Below are 15,628 nucleotides of genomic sequence, written 5' to 3'. Positions count from 1 at the left end.
TTAAAATAAAACCGCCCTTTTCCTTGCAGTCTGACTGAATCATCAGACATAAGAGCAATTTTAAATAAAATTGACCTTATCTCTTAAAATGCTGTTAACAAAATATTCTCTCCTTAACAGGAGGAGCTCACTAGTTACAATTGAGGAAAATATTAGAATTACAATAGAGATTCTTGGATAAACACCATGATGTGCTATTAGGACAGGTGTTGAGTATTCTTGAAAAGAGAGTCACAGCCCCATGGGCCCCCTGACCTCTGGGATGTCTCCAGCCCCTGGCACCTAGACACCACAGACACCACACACACACAGAGCAGGAAGTCCTCCACTCAGGACAAGTTATAAATGGGATTTAGTAAGAATATGGGATCAGTGTACTCAAAAGGCATGTCCACACAACTATATCAGCAATCAGCTGTTCAGACGTCACTGTGCCTTTCTGTCCCTGTACTTTCCTGTGCTGAAAGATCACCTCAATCCATCTGTTTTCCTGCATTTGAAACCTTTGTATCCTGCCATCCTGCAATAAGTGTTCTACAGTTCCAGAGTGCTCTTCCCCTGGATCCCACAGTGTCCCACATCCCCTCTGTCCAAAATGGGCAGAGAGCTGCTCCCTTTGACTCCCCTGAGTGTCACAGCCGTGCCACGGGGTAGTGGGTTCCCTGGGAAAGTTCTGGGAAGAGCCTGGACACGGCACAGTTCCCACCTGGCTTTGGGCTCCTGTGTTGAGGTGGGCTCTGAAGGGCTGGTGGCTCCTTGGGAGCAGCCAGGGCTGGGTGTTCCTGGGCCCTTCCATGTGCCTTGGCTGTCTGTGCTCCACTCTGGGGGTGAGCAAGGGAGCATTCACCACGTAACCTGAAAAGTTTATGCACTTCTGTGACAATGAGAACACCCATAAGCAAAAGTTTTCTATCAAATTAATTTCATGAGGGATATGCATGCTTACAACTGCTCATGAATGGATGGAGTTTAATGTGTAATGACTGCCCGCTACAGTGACAACCTATCTCAGTCTAACTGCTGCCAAGTACCAGGACATCTTCTGGAGATAGCTATTCTGCTTGTAAAAGGCAGAATGTATTTTAAAAATACTTTAAAGAGCTTTATAAACATCAAAATAATCATACCATATGAGAGACAGGCAAGTGGTATTGTTCTAAGTGAAAAAAGTGAAAAAAATATTATATAAATCTCTCCTTTGAGATGATATAACTCTAAAACAGACATAAGAATAGAGAAGCAGAGAACCTGACTTCCAATCTCTGTTTTAAGTACCAACACACAAAAGCCAGTAGCTTTGATCAAACTTGATGCTGAAACGTTAGACCAGTCTAGCAGACAATACAACAAAAAGCGGACGTTAGCAAATATTAGCTCAGTAATTGAATGTGACCACTGTTAATTAACATAGCATTTGATAAGTCCAGGAGGAAAGTCTGATAACCTGCTAAAAACATTCCTATCTTGAAATATGTTACTTTTCTTTCTCATTTTGCAGGTCATTGCAAGTGTATTGAGGAACTTGTCCTGGCGAGCAGATGTAAACAGTAAAAAGACTCTAAGAGAAGTTGGAAGTGTGAAAGCATTGATGGAATGTGCTTTAGAAGTTAAAAAGGTATCTTCTAGAAGTTATTAAATTGAATTTTTGAGAGATTGCATTTTTTTTACACAAAACACTAATATGACCATTCACCATTTTTAATAACAGCAGTTGCTGAAACAGTTGATGTGGCTCAGGTAATTTTTCTGGAAGAAGAGTTTGATTTAACATAGCAGCAGACCACAATGGAGCAATGTCACCTCAAAACTAGTGTTGATCTGATATTATTTATGAGGGTTGACTGCTTTTGCTTTTCAGTTTCATGAAAAAACTGTTAAAATAGTCTTTTTTATAATTTTGTCATTTAATAAAAGCTCTTTTCAGTTAATTAGTAGGCATCTACGACTTCTTTGGTGTGTAGATGAGAGTCTATTCCATCCCAGAGACTGCTGCCAACTGGTCTTCAAGCCCTTCTATCATTGTAGCAGCAAACAAGTATTGAGACACATATTTCTGATACCTCTGAGGCAGGCAGTATCAAATCCATGGCTGAAGGAAGGAGCAAAGTAAACAAAATGTGCACTGCTGCCTGCACCTTACCACCCCAGAAAGCAGAATTGGAGTGTACACAGCTCCTTGAAGCTAACTTAATGTGTTTCTGAGAGCTTAAGGTCAATAGCTGAAAACTTCTCCTGTCATGTTGCTGTTTTCCTAGGAATCCACCCTGAAAAGCGTTCTGAGTGCCTTATGGAATTTGTCAGCTCACTGCACCGGGAACAAAGCTGACATATGTGCTGTTGATGGTGCTCTTGCATTTCTGGTTGGCACATTGACATACCGGAGCCAAACAAACACTTTAGCCATCATAGAAAGTGGGGGAGGAATACTAAGAAATGTTTCTAGCCTAATTGCTACTAATGAGGACCATAGGTGGGTACACTTCTGACAATTTTTAGTAGTTCCACATGTATATTTATTAGATAGTTTCTATGACCAAGCCTTAATATGAATGCATGTGTTAAGTACAGTAATTAAAACCAGTTAATTTCTAGTACATTTGATGAATAGGGTATTGCACTTACATAACAGGAATGTGCAAACAGATTAAGAGCTGCTGCTTGCTAATGATGAACTGTACTGAAAGCTAACTATTCATATTTGTAATAGGATTTTGTTAGCATTCAGATAAAAGCTAATGGAAATACAAGTTATTTGCACAGGACAATTCTTAATTATCCTTTGTACGGGCAAAACTAATTTCTAGAAGAATAGGTTTCTGTTTTGCTTTGTCTCTTATCCTTTTGAAATGCCACTTACGGATGTTTGTTTTCAATTACTCAACCCCAGGCAAATCTTGCGAGAGAACAGCTGCTTACAAACCTTGTTACAACACTTGAAGTCACACAGTTTGACAATAGTTAGTAACGCATGTGGGACCCTGTGGAATCTCTCTGCTCGAAATGCAAAGGATCAGGAGGCGCTGTGGGACATGGGAGCCGTGAGCATGCTGAAAAACCTGATTCACTCTAAACACAAAATGATAGCCATGGGTAGTGCTGCAGCTCTACGGAACCTCATGGCAAACAGGCCAGCAAAGTACAAAGATGCCAACATCATGTCTCCAGGATCAAGCCTCCCATCCCTCCATGTCAGAAAGCAAAAAGCACTAGAAGCAGAATTAGATGCTCAGCATTTATCAGAGACTTTTGACAACATTGATAACTTAAGCCCGAAAGCATCTCACCGCAATAAGCAGAGACATAAGCAAAATATATATAGTGAGTATGTGCTGGATGCCAACCGCCACGATGATGGGGTGTGCAGGTCAGAGAGCTTTAATGCTGGCAACATGACTGTGCTCTCACCATATACCATAAATACTACAGTATTGCCTGCCTCATCCTCTTCCAGTAGAGGAAATGTAGAAAATTCTGGGTCTGAGAAAGACAGGAGTGTTGAAAGGGATCGAACAGTAGGTTTAAATACCTATCATCAAGCTGCAGAGAGTACTGGGAGTTCCTCTAAGAGAATAGGAATGCAGATTTCTACTACTGCAGCTCAGATTGCCAAAGTTATGGAAGAAGTAACAAGCATGCACATTCCACAGGAAGACAGAAGTTCTGGTTCCACTTCTGAAATACACTGTTTGACAGAAGAGAGAAATGCCCAGAGGAGATCAGCCTCTGCCCATACTCACTCAAATACATACTTTCCAAAATCTGAGAACTCAAACAGGACATGTCCTGTGCCTTATACAAAAATGGAATACAAAAGAGCTTCAAATGATAGTTTAAATAGTGTCAGCAGCAGTGATGGCTATGGTAAAAGAGGCCAAATGAAACCTTCCATTGAGTCTTACTCCGAAGATGATGAAAGCAAATTCTGTAGTTATGGCCAGTATCCAGCTGACTTGGCACACAAGATTCATAGTGCAAATCACATGGATGACAATGATGGAGAATTAGACACTCCTATTAATTATAGTCTTAAATATTCAGATGAGCAGTTAAATTCTGGAAGGCAAAGTCCCTCCCAGAATGAAAGATGGGCAAGGCCTAAGCATACAATAGATGATGAAATGAAACAAAATGAGCAAAGACAGTCAAGGAACCAAAATGCAGCCTATCCTGTGTATACTGAAAGTGGAGAGGATAAACACTTGAAATATCAGACACCTTTTGGACAGCAGGAGTGTGTTTCTTCCTTTAGATCAAGAGGATCCAGTGGCTCAGATCAGAACAGAGTAGGCCCAACTCTTGGAATGAATCAGAAAGTGAGCCAGTCCTTGTGCCAGGTGGATGATTATGATGATGATAAGCCAACCAACTATAGTGAACGTTATTCTGAGGAGGAACAACATGAAGAGGAAGACAGACCAACTAATTACAGCATAAAGTACAATGAAGAGGAACATCATGTTGATCAGCCTATTGACTATAGTTTAAAATATTCAACAGAAGTTCCAGCACCTTCTCAGAAGCCATCTTTTACTTTTCCAAAGACTTCTTCAGTGCAACTCAATAAAACTGACCATATTGCCCCAAGCAGTGGGAGCACATCAGCCCCCTCAGCTGGTTCAAAAAGGCAGAACCAGCTTCACCCAAGCTCTGCACAGAGCAGAAGTGGTCATGCACAGAAGAACACCTCATGTAAGACTCCCTCTATTAATCAGGAAACTATACAAACTTACTGTGTGGAAGATACCCCAATATGTTTTTCAAGGTGTAGCTCTTTGTCATCCTTGTCATCAGCTGAAGATGAAATAGGACGTGATCAATCTGCACGTGGTACAGATGCCAGTAACACACTGCAGATTGCAGAACTGAAAGAGAACAGTGGGACTCTACCTACAGAAGGTGCAGCAAGTGAAATCACATCAACAGCACAACACATCAGAACAAAATCCACTAGACTTCAGACTTCTAGCTTGTCTCCTTCTGATTCCTCTAGACATAAAGCTGTTGAATTTTCTTCAGGTGCCAAATCTCCCTCAAAGAGTGGTGCCCAAACTCCTAAAAGCCCACCAGAACATTATGTACAGGAAACACCACTCATGTTCAGCAGATGTACTTCTGTAAGTTCCCTGGATAGTTTTGAAAGCCGTTCAATTGCTAGTTCAGTTCAAAGTGAGCCTTGCAGCGGAATAGTAAGTGGTATTATAAGTCCCAGTGACCTTCCAGACAGCCCTGGACAAACAATGCCTCCAAGCAGAAGTAAAACACCACCGCCTGCTCAAGGAGTTCAAGTCAAAAGAGAGGTACCTAAAGGAAAAGCAACCACTACAGAGAAAAGAGAGCCTGGTCCTAGACAGGCAGCTGTAAATGCAGCTGTTCAAAGAGTTCAGGTACTTCCAGATGCTGATACACTATTACATTTTGCCACAGAAAGCACACCAGATGGGTTTTCTTGCTCTTCTAGCCTGAGTGCTCTGAGCCTTGATGAGCCATTTATACAGAAGGATGCAGAGTTAAGAATTATGCCTCCAGTTCATGAAAACGAGCATGGAAACGAAGCAGAACCTGAACAGTCAGATGATACTAAGGATAACCAGGAGAAGAAACCAGAGAAGCCAGCTGAAGCAGAAAAAGACATTCTGGATGATTCTGATGATGATATTGAAATACTGGAAGCGTGTATTATTTCTGCAATGCCAACGAAGTCTTCACGTAAAGCCAAAAAGCCTTCTCAAGCGTCTGCTCCAAAAATACCTCCTCCTGTAGCCAGAAAGCCCAGCCAGTTGCCAGTTTACAAACTTTTGCCTTCACAAAGCAGACTGCAATCACAAAAGCACGTGACTTTTACACCAGGAGATGATATGCCACGGGTATATTGTGTTGAGGGTACACCAATAAATTTTTCAACAGCTACATCTCTAAGTGACCTGACAATAGAATCCCCCCCAAGTGAGCTGGCCAATGCAGACAATGTGGGTGTGGGAGCAGAGTCAGGGGAGTTTGAAAAGCGGGACACCATTCCTACAGAAGGCAGAAGTACTGATGATTCTCAGAGAGCAAAAAGCTCAGTTGTGACTCCCCTTGGTCTGGATGATGACAAAACAGAAGAGGGTGATATTCTGGCTGAGTGCATTAACTCAGCTATGCCAAAAGGAAAAAGTCACAAGCCTTTCAGAGTGAAGAAGATAATGGATCAAATTCAACAAGCATCTTCATCTCCAAGTAATAAAAACCAGCCAGAAGGTGAGAAAAAGAAGCCAACATCACCAGTAAAGCCTGTTTCCCAAAACAATGAATACAGAGCACGTGTGCGAAAAAGCACGGAACCCAAAAGCAATGCTAGTAATGAAAGAGGCTATCCAGAGAACAGAGATGCAAAGAAACAGAACCTTAAAAACAATTCAAGAGAGATTCATGACAAATTGCCAAATAATGAAGAGCGTGCAAGAGGAAGCTTTGCATTTGATTCCCCTCATCATTATACGCCTATTGAGGGAACTCCTTACTGTTTTTCACGGAATGATTCCCTGAGTTCATTAGATTTTGATGATGATGACGTTGACCTTTCAAGGGAGAAGGCAGAATTAAGAAAAGGAAAAGAAGGAAAGGAAACTGAAAGTAAAGAGTGCTCTAACGCAGAACAGTCTTCAAATCAGCAGCCAAGTAACAGGACACAAGTTTGTCAAAAACACCCAACAGGCAGAAGCCAGACAAAAACTTTCTCTCAGTCAACTAAAGATATTCCAGACAGAGGAGCAGCTACAGATGAAAAAATGCAGAATTTTGCTATTGAAAACACACCTGTTTGTTTTTCTCGCAATTCATCTCTTAGCTCCCTCAGTGATATTGATCAAGAAAACAATAACAACAAAGAAGGGGAACCTCCAAAACGTCCTGAGGCTTCCGAGCCACAGGTGGAATCCAACAGACCACAGACTTCTGGTTATGCACCTAAATCATTTCATGTTGAAGATACTCCTGTGTGCTTCTCTAGAAACAGCTCTCTGAGTTCTCTTAGCATTGACTCAGAAGATGATCTTCTGCAGGAATGCATTAGTTCTGCTATGCCTAAAAAGAAAAAGCCCTCAAGAATGAAGAGTGATGGTGAAAAAAATAATTCCAGAAACACAGGTGGTATACTAGCAGAAGATTTAACACTGGATTTAAGAGAGATACAGAGGCCAGATTCAGAACATGGTTTTTCACCTGATTCAGAAAACTTTGACTGGAAAGCTATACAAGAAGGTGCAAATTCTATAGTTAGTAGCTTGCATCAAGCTGCGGCTGCTGCATCACTGTCTAGACAAGCTTCATCAGACTCTGACTCTATCCTTTCATTAAAATCTGGTATTTCTCTAGGGTCACCATTTCATCTTACCCCAGACCAAGAAGAAAAACCTTTCACTAGTAATAAAGGTCCAAGAATTATTAAGCCAGGAGAGAAGAGTACACTGGAGTCTAAAAAAGTAGAATCAGAAAGTAGGGGAATCAAAGGAGGGAAGAAAGTGTATAAAAGTATGATCACAGGAAAAGCACGCTCTAATTCAGAAGTTTCAAGTTTGAAGCAACCACAACAGACAAGTGTGCCTTCAATTTCACGTGGTAGAACAATGATCCATATTCCAGGGGTTCGAAATAGTTCTTCAAGTACTAGTCCTGTTTCCAAAAAAGGACCCCCACTCAAAAACATGAACTCCAAGAGTCCCAGTGAAGGCCAAAGTTTGACTAGTTCTCCAAGAGGAGCCAAATCATCAGTGAAACCTGAGCCAGCTCCTGTGACTAGGCAGCCATCAGGGTTGAACCAGAGTGGATCAAGTAAAGGACCTTCTAGATCAGGATCTAGAGACTCCACTCCTTCTAGACCTCAACAGCAGCCATTAAGTAGGCCTCTGCAATCTCCTGGACGAAGCTCCATTTCCCCAGGAAGAAATGGTATCAGTCCTCCCAACAAACTGTCACAGTTGCCAAGAACATCATCTCCTAGCACAGCTTCAACTAAATCCTCAAGTTCAGGTAGAATGTCGTACACACCACCAGGCAGGCAGATGAGCCAGCAAAACCTTGCAAAGCAAACTGTCTTACCTAAGAGTACCAGTAGCATTCCACGAAGTGAATCTGCTTCAAAGGGGTTAAACCAAACTCTCAGTACTGGTGGATCAAACAAAAAGACCGACCTATCCAGAATGCCATCCACAAAGTCTAGTGGAAGTGAATCTGACAGATCTGAGAGACCTGTTCTCGTTCGTCAGTCAACTTTCATTAAAGAGGCTCCGAGCCCTACTCTGAGACGGAAATTAGAAGAGTCAGCTTCATTTGAATCTCTGTCGCCTTCCAGGCCAGATTCTCCCACAAGGTCCCAACTACAGACCCCAGTTTTAAGTCCTTCTCTTCCTGATATGTCTTTATCCACTCATTCACCTGCCCAGAGTAGTGGTTGGCGAAAATTAGCCCCTAATCAGAGCCCTACTATAGAATATGATGGGAGACCAGCAAAGCGTCATGACATAGCTCGTTCCCATTCTGAGAGTCCATCTAGGCTGCTGATCAACAGATCAGGAACGTGGAAGCGTGAGCACAGTAAGCATTCCTCATCACTTCCTCGTGTAAGCACTTGGCGGAGAACTGGAAGTTCCTCCTCAATTCTGTCAGCTTCTTCAGAATCCAGTGAAAAGGCAAAAAGTGAAGATGAAAAGCAGCATGGAGGTTCTCTCCCTGGACACAAGCAAAGTAAAGAAAGCCAAGCACCAGCAAAAGGTACTTGGAGAAAAATAAAAGAAAATGAAATTCCTCAGATAATGAATGATCCTCAGCATTCTTCTTCAGGTGCCGCAAATGGCTCTGATTCCAAAACCCTCATCTATCAGATGGCTCCAGCTGTCTCTAAGACAGAGGATGTGTGGGTAAGGATAGAGGACTGCCCAATTAACAACCCTCGATCTGGAAGGTCCCCAACTGGAAATACTCCCCCTGTTATTGACAGTATTTCAGAAAAAGGGGGTATGAATGGTAAAGATTCTAAAGAGATTCAAGAGAAGCAAACCCCAGGGAATGGAGGTGGTCCTGTTCGTACGGTTGGCTTAGAAAACCGTCTGAACTCTTTCTTTCAGATAGACAGTCCAGACAAGAAAGGCACTGAAACAAAGCCTCTGCAGAATAATCCCGTTCCTGCACCAGAAATTAACGAAAGTACTGTTAGCGAGCGTACTCCATTCAGTTCCAGTAGCTCAAGCAAGCACAGCTCCCCCATTGGTGCTGTGGCAGCAAGGGTGACTCCTTTCAACTACAACCCAAGCCGCAGGAAGAGCAGCGTGGACAATAGCTCTGCTCGGCCCTCACAGATTCCAACCCCGGTGAATAACAGCACCAAGAAACGTGACACCAAGTCTGAAAACACTGACTCCAGTGGAACACAAAGCCCTAAACGTCACTCTGGCTCTTACCTGGTAACTTCTGTTTAAGTGCAACAAAAAAAAAAAAAAAAAAACAACCAAACTGATGTATTATATACAGCAGCTACTTAGAAACTTTGTTTCAAATGAAACAAAAAAAAATGGGGATTGATTTTTTGTTTGTTTGTTTTGTTTTTATTTGTTGTAAATAGCTTTGATTCCTGTTAGATGGTCCTTGTTCTGGAAGCCATATTTGATAGTATACTTTGTCTCCACTGGTGATATTTTGCAGGAATACCTGATTGACATTTGGAATAAAATTGCTAAAGCAAGTGTATTTGTACAGTATGTTTAACATGTATTCCCACGTTTAACATGCATCTCATCCCATTATCCTTTGAATATTGCTTGTCATTGAAATCATAGAATAGCACAATAGAAACGATGCAGTCATATTGCTTTACCAATAATTTCTAGATTACAGACCAACTAAACTACATCAGGGAAGAATTGGTATTATTTATGCAAAAAAAAAATACTCATGTTTAGTATTTGTGAGTTCATCTAACCCAATAATTAATCATGTGGCTGTGAAATTCACAGTAATATGGTTTCCGCTGAACAAGCTTTCCTAGCCTGCTTTTCTGCATGAATGGAACTGATGGTTCATTTTATGAAGTAATGATTAACATTTCTGTGGTCACATAATGTGCATAGATAGTTATGGTGTAACAATTTACATTTTCTTTGTGCTCTGAAAAAGAAAAAAAAAAACAAAAAAACCCAACTGTGTAACTGTAAAACCTTGAACAAAATTATTTTACCTGAATTAGATTTTATCTTAAAGTAGGTAGAAATTTTTTGCTATGCTGTAACTTGTTGTATATTCTGGTATTTGAGGTGAGATGGCTGCTCTTTTATTAATGAGACGTGGGTGATGTCTCAACAGAGACTAAAATGAACATTTCAGAATAAATTATTACTATATGTAAGTTGTGTGTGTTACTTCTGCATTACATAAAAATACAGGATTTTACTTAGAGATGTCACCATATAATGTGGTTGTATGCACTTAACACTTAAGGCCTGATTTGGGATAATCCTGCACCTCCAATATCTGTTCTTCCTTATCACTGGCAAATGGCTGTTGTAGAATGCTTTTAACATTTGCAGGATCAGGCCCTAGGTCTTCTGTAATATATTTGTAATTGAAACAGTTTCACACATCTCAGGTGCATAACAAGGCTAAAGGCAGGGTATTTCCAGTAGCCACGCAGTATAATTGTTCTCACGACTGCAAGCCTGAAACAATATTGTATCTATACAAATAATATTTGTAAAACAAAACATTTTTGATTGGGGATATAATGTAGAATGTGAAATAATTACTATAAGATGAAATTTTGCTTCTATTTGCGCTCTATGGGTTTGGGTTTTTTTTAATTTATTTTTTAAAAAAATTATGAAGGGAAAAATATCACACGAATCCCATGGCAGCAAGAAATTTGTTACCATAGTAGAAAAAGAATTTTATGCAAAACATGACATGTGCTGCCTCGAGCCTTTTTGATGCAAATATAGACTGTGCTAGAACAATGCTGAAAAAAAAATAGATTTGTGCTTTAAAGATATAAATATAGTCTGAATTTAGATGAGGATTACTTCAAAGTAGTAACATGAGACAACAGAACATTAACCATTCTGTGCATGTTTAAACAAACCATGAAATGAAATGGTGTATCAGTTGTGTTGTATCTTGACTGGATTGTCTAAAGGTAGCTTTCTAAATAACTGATATGTCAGAATGCCCTGATTTCAGGAAGCCCTGAAATAGAGCAATTTACCTTTATGGTAGCTTTAACACAGTTGCAGAGTGTATCACTTCTGTGGCTTTTGTACTTCTGATACTGAAATGAATCAATTGAATCCATTATAAATCATGCACTGCTTTAGGAACACAATAAAGACACTATCAGCAGACAGAAGTCAATTTATATAGAAGCCAGTACCAAAAACACCTATTTGGCAGAAGTGGTATCTTTCTTACTTGCTCTTTTGTTCTTTGCTTCCTGTCAGATTTTCTTAGAGACATGCCATGTTCCTGTATCATCTCGTGAACCTGTTAAGAAGCAGCACTCCTCGTGTTAGCATTTGAAATATTTTGCATACAAGCATCTTCATTAAACTTCTAATATAAATGAATATTTAGTGTCCTTTTAAAGATGAGATAGAAACAGATTATGTCATGTGTTTAAAGTCAGGACTTCCTGCTGGAGTAGAATACGGAACTCCATCCTTGAGTTTTAAATGAAAGACCACTTTTGTTCCACGTGTTTTGATTTTTTTTCTTTTTTATCATTATTTTGTGCTGGGCTTTTAACAACTAATACAAAAATATACTACATAATCCAGAATAGTTGTTTAATACTGGCATTACATATTTGTCCTGTCAATTAAAGAATTAAAGGTGAAGTCAGTCTCAGAAAAGAAATTCTGGTTTCAGTTCTGTTACTGAAAAACTACTGAAATCAGTTTTTTAATCAGAAGAACGTGAAACTATAAATAACTGTATGCGTATCAAACACCAGAATGTCTTTGAAAATTATAGTGGCTTCTTGATATAGACTTGGGGATACTTCATGATCATTATAATTGGAAAGTTTCTCTTAGTATCCACTTAAGTAAACCTATATTTGTAGCAAAGACAAGCTAGAGAAACTTTCCAACTATAAGGGTAGTGATACACTAAAATATGCTTCCCATGGGAGTTGTTAAATTTCCATTATAGAAGTTTTAAGAAGAGGTTTATGAAACATCTCATAGGGATGGACTGTAGTATATTTCATATTGCCTGTGTGCAGAGATGGGTGATCTTTTAAAATCTCTTCCAGATCTACATTTCTCTGATTCTTTATCTAAAATACTTAGTATCCACTAAGAGCCTTTCAGAATATTTAAAGACATCCATGATGTTTGATTTATGATGGGGATATAAAGTTATATTCTTTAAGCTCAACTAAAAAACAGATCCCAGAAATATAAAATCAAAGATACAAAAAATGGTTGCAATAAATATATTTGGTCTTGGATTTTGTTAACGATGTCAGAATCACAATAGTCAGATTTGATTTATGCTGCTAAAGATAACTTCTCGTTCCTTGGTTTTATTTGTATGAAGTTGCCACAGCAGGTAAGAGGACATTATTTATGTCAAGGCAAAACAAAAAATAGCAAGGAGCTAAGGAAACCAAGACTCAATTTACTGTTCTGGGATGCACTGCCTTTCTTTCTACCAATTTTGGTAGAATTTTTTGTGACTTATGCTCAGACCTTTATTTGTTCTTGAATTAGCTTATCGTATCTAGTGCATACCAAACTTATACTTCAAAATCAGTTTATACTGAAAAATAACTCATAAAGCTCATTTCAGACTGTCTTCTAGTTTTGTCCTCTTGGTGTGAAAAGCAGAGATCCGACCTCCCCACAATTTGTAATTAGTTCATTTTTTAAAATGTACTTCCATTTTAGTTTTTTGCAGTGTGTCACAGTTAAGGTTACTGCTCAATTTCTGTGTAAGCTCTTCTGACTAAATATTGCAGTCTTTAAAGGGGAATTAATCTATTTCTATTTTTCATGTGCAGTTCTCTATTGAGAGTATTTTCTCCTGAAAGATTAAAGATAATACAGCTCTGTCAGATATGACAGCTTAAAAATTGAAAGCCTTGCCATGGTTTCCGGATGAGACTGGAGTATTATTTCAAGTAGGATTTGGCTGCAGAATACAAGCATAGTTTATGCTATAAATGTCAGTAAGCTGCAGTATTCTTCAACATAGACAAATACATTTGATGGCTTTGGGACATTAGCTGCACTGTCTTTGGTAAAGGAGGAGGGAGATAAAAGGGACAGTTTCAGAGTGAGTCATGTTGTCTTAGGGATGTACTTTCCTTTTTTCCTCAGTAAATTACATAAGCTGTACCAGAAAGAGAACAGCTTATGCACAAATTAATGAGGTGTTATTTTGAAGTATACTAGTAGAGCACAAAACTGCATAACCCTTGTCTGATAATTTGAAAACTGAATTATTTGATGTCTACTTTGGAGTACTTCATAGCTGTCCAGCCCCTTGATCCCCTTAACAGAAGTTGATATTACCAACAAAGATAACTGTGTTAGCTTCCGCTTTCTTCTTAAGGATAACAATCCATACTATTTCTAGAACTGAAGAAATGGCATGTGCTGTTCAAAGAAGTTTTCTTCTGCATTCCATGCTTCTGGCTATAAATCCTGGCTCTTACATGACCATTCACTTGCTCACCTCTTCCGTGATGGGGTTAGTAGAATTAGTGCTGCTTGGAAATGCTGAATTTGCTCAGTGCATAGTTGGACAAGAGCCACCTGAGCCAGCAAAAAAGTAAATAAAACAGCTAGGGCTGATTGAAAGAGGTTGGGATTGTTTACTTTATAGGAGGTCATTGGATTGAGCCATTACAGGCAATTTTAAGCCTATGTGCCAAGTTTCAGGCCTTCACCCATTTTGACACAACAAAAGCAAATTGAAGTTGGTTTTTTTGGGGTTTTTTTTGGTTTGGGTTTTTTGGAGTTTTTTTTACTGAATTTTTGCCTAATGGCCTCTAGTGCTTTGCATTTAAGTACCTTATATTCGGGTAAATCCTCAATCCTGAAATTCTGACAACTTAACTTCAGAAGTATTACATCAGTATATGGACGTGGAAAAAATACATTTCTTCATCAAAAATCCCCCCTCCCTTAAAAAAAAAAAAGTCTACCACTTGTAAACTTCTGGGAGACTTGGTTTAGATTTGCAATATTAAATTCAATGCAGTAAATCAGTAAATCTTTCCAGTGAAGAGATTTATTGCTTTCCCAGAAGAGGCTTGAAGAGGGAGATAACATCTCCTGTTCTTAATGAGGTCAGTATTGTAGGGATGACCTGGAAAATGTTTAGGTGGACTCTTCATACAAGGAAGTTGTACAGTTACTAGATGCCTCCCAAATGTTTTTCCCATCTAGCTTTCATGAAATAGTACAAACAGCCATAGGAGCATCACTAAAAATCACGTATGGACTTCCACCTAAATATAACTTCCTACATCTACTGTAATGCCTTGCAAAGTTAGATCCACCTGTGCGACAGCTTTGTTCTTGATGAGATGTGTGATTTGGATGAAGCTGTGAATCAGAAGTGAAGTGTCAGTTAATGTAAAGCATGACTTTCTCCACATGTTTAAAACTCTGAGGACCTTTTCGATACCAAATTACCCTAGAGTATTCGCTCTCTGGTTCCACAGCCATCTCCTTTGCACTTTGACATTTAACCAGAAGAGATGCCCGCTTTTGTTTTCATTTCAGATCACATGTAGAAATAAGATTCCTGCATCATAGTTTCCTATATGCAGAATAACAGTTTGTATCTGTAACTGTGTTTATAGAGAATGTTACGTAGCTAAGATTGAGTTTTTAGTCAGAATGGTAAGTTAACTGCTTATGTGTGTTGTGTTTGGTTACATATTGGAAGTGCAAGGGAATGTGGTGTGGTGCTTTAAGAGTTCACAACATAATTAATGCAGGTGTCAATTAACTTGTGATGCCAAGATGAATTTTCTGCTGTGAAGTTTCAGTTTACCAGATATGCTGTTTACTTACTCTAAGATTGGGGAACACCTCCCTAGTAGTTTTGCAAATTACCTTTCTTAGGAAATTTCCACACAGTTACAGGCTTATGTATTAGTGCCACTTCAAGATTTAAAGAAATTATTCTAATTTTGCTGTTTGTGAAAATATCCTTTGCTTGAGTGACTGTAGAATTGCAATTAGAATGTCAGGAAGGTGTAGAGGGAGCTAGTTCCCTCAGTAAAATGCACTTCTGTCCAAAGCTCAAGCCATACATACAAACACAGTATATCTAATGCCATCCTTTCTGGTAGGATCTAACATGAATAAAGCTTGTGCTGGTTCTCTGCAAGTAAACTGTCATCCTGTGAGATCAGATGAATTTGCCCACCTGTAAGTGTTGTTTCTCTTAACAAACTTGGCCCACAATTATCTTTCCTTCAATTTTGTTGTTTGCTTCTGCCTGAGATGCATTACTGTTTATATCCTAACTCTGTAATTAATTCTTTCTTCAATTATTCTAATGTATTTTGTTTCACAGTATACTTATTCTGAATTTAGTCTTGCTATGCATAATTTATTTATTACTTGCAGTGTTACATAAAATTTCC

At 39.2% G+C, this 15,628-nt stretch overlaps 1 protein-coding gene across 2 annotated transcripts in view; it reads left to right on the top strand.

Annotated features, from left to right (window-relative positions):
* The window catches only part of APC (APC regulator of WNT signaling pathway), a 61,542-nt gene extending 45,914 nt beyond the window's left edge, over positions 1 to 15,628 (top strand). For both annotated transcript variants that reach the window (XM_058824221.1, XM_058824220.1), the window contains exons 13-15: positions 1,499 to 1,615; positions 2,256 to 2,470; positions 2,888 to 15,628. In XM_058824221.1, the coding sequence (XP_058680204.1) occupies positions 1,499 to 1,615; positions 2,256 to 2,470; positions 2,888 to 9,452 (6,897 nt within the window). In that variant the 3' untranslated portion in view covers positions 9,453 to 15,628. The remainder of the gene's footprint in view (positions 1 to 1,498; positions 1,616 to 2,255; positions 2,471 to 2,887) is intronic.

Source organism: Ammospiza caudacuta, chromosome Z, assembly GCF_027887145.1.
Source record: "Ammospiza caudacuta isolate bAmmCau1 chromosome Z, bAmmCau1.pri, whole genome shotgun sequence".
In the NCBI taxonomy this organism is placed as follows: Eukaryota; Metazoa; Chordata; class Aves; order Passeriformes; family Passerellidae; genus Ammospiza; species Ammospiza caudacuta.
This window is presented reverse-complemented; position numbering and strand designations above follow the sequence as displayed.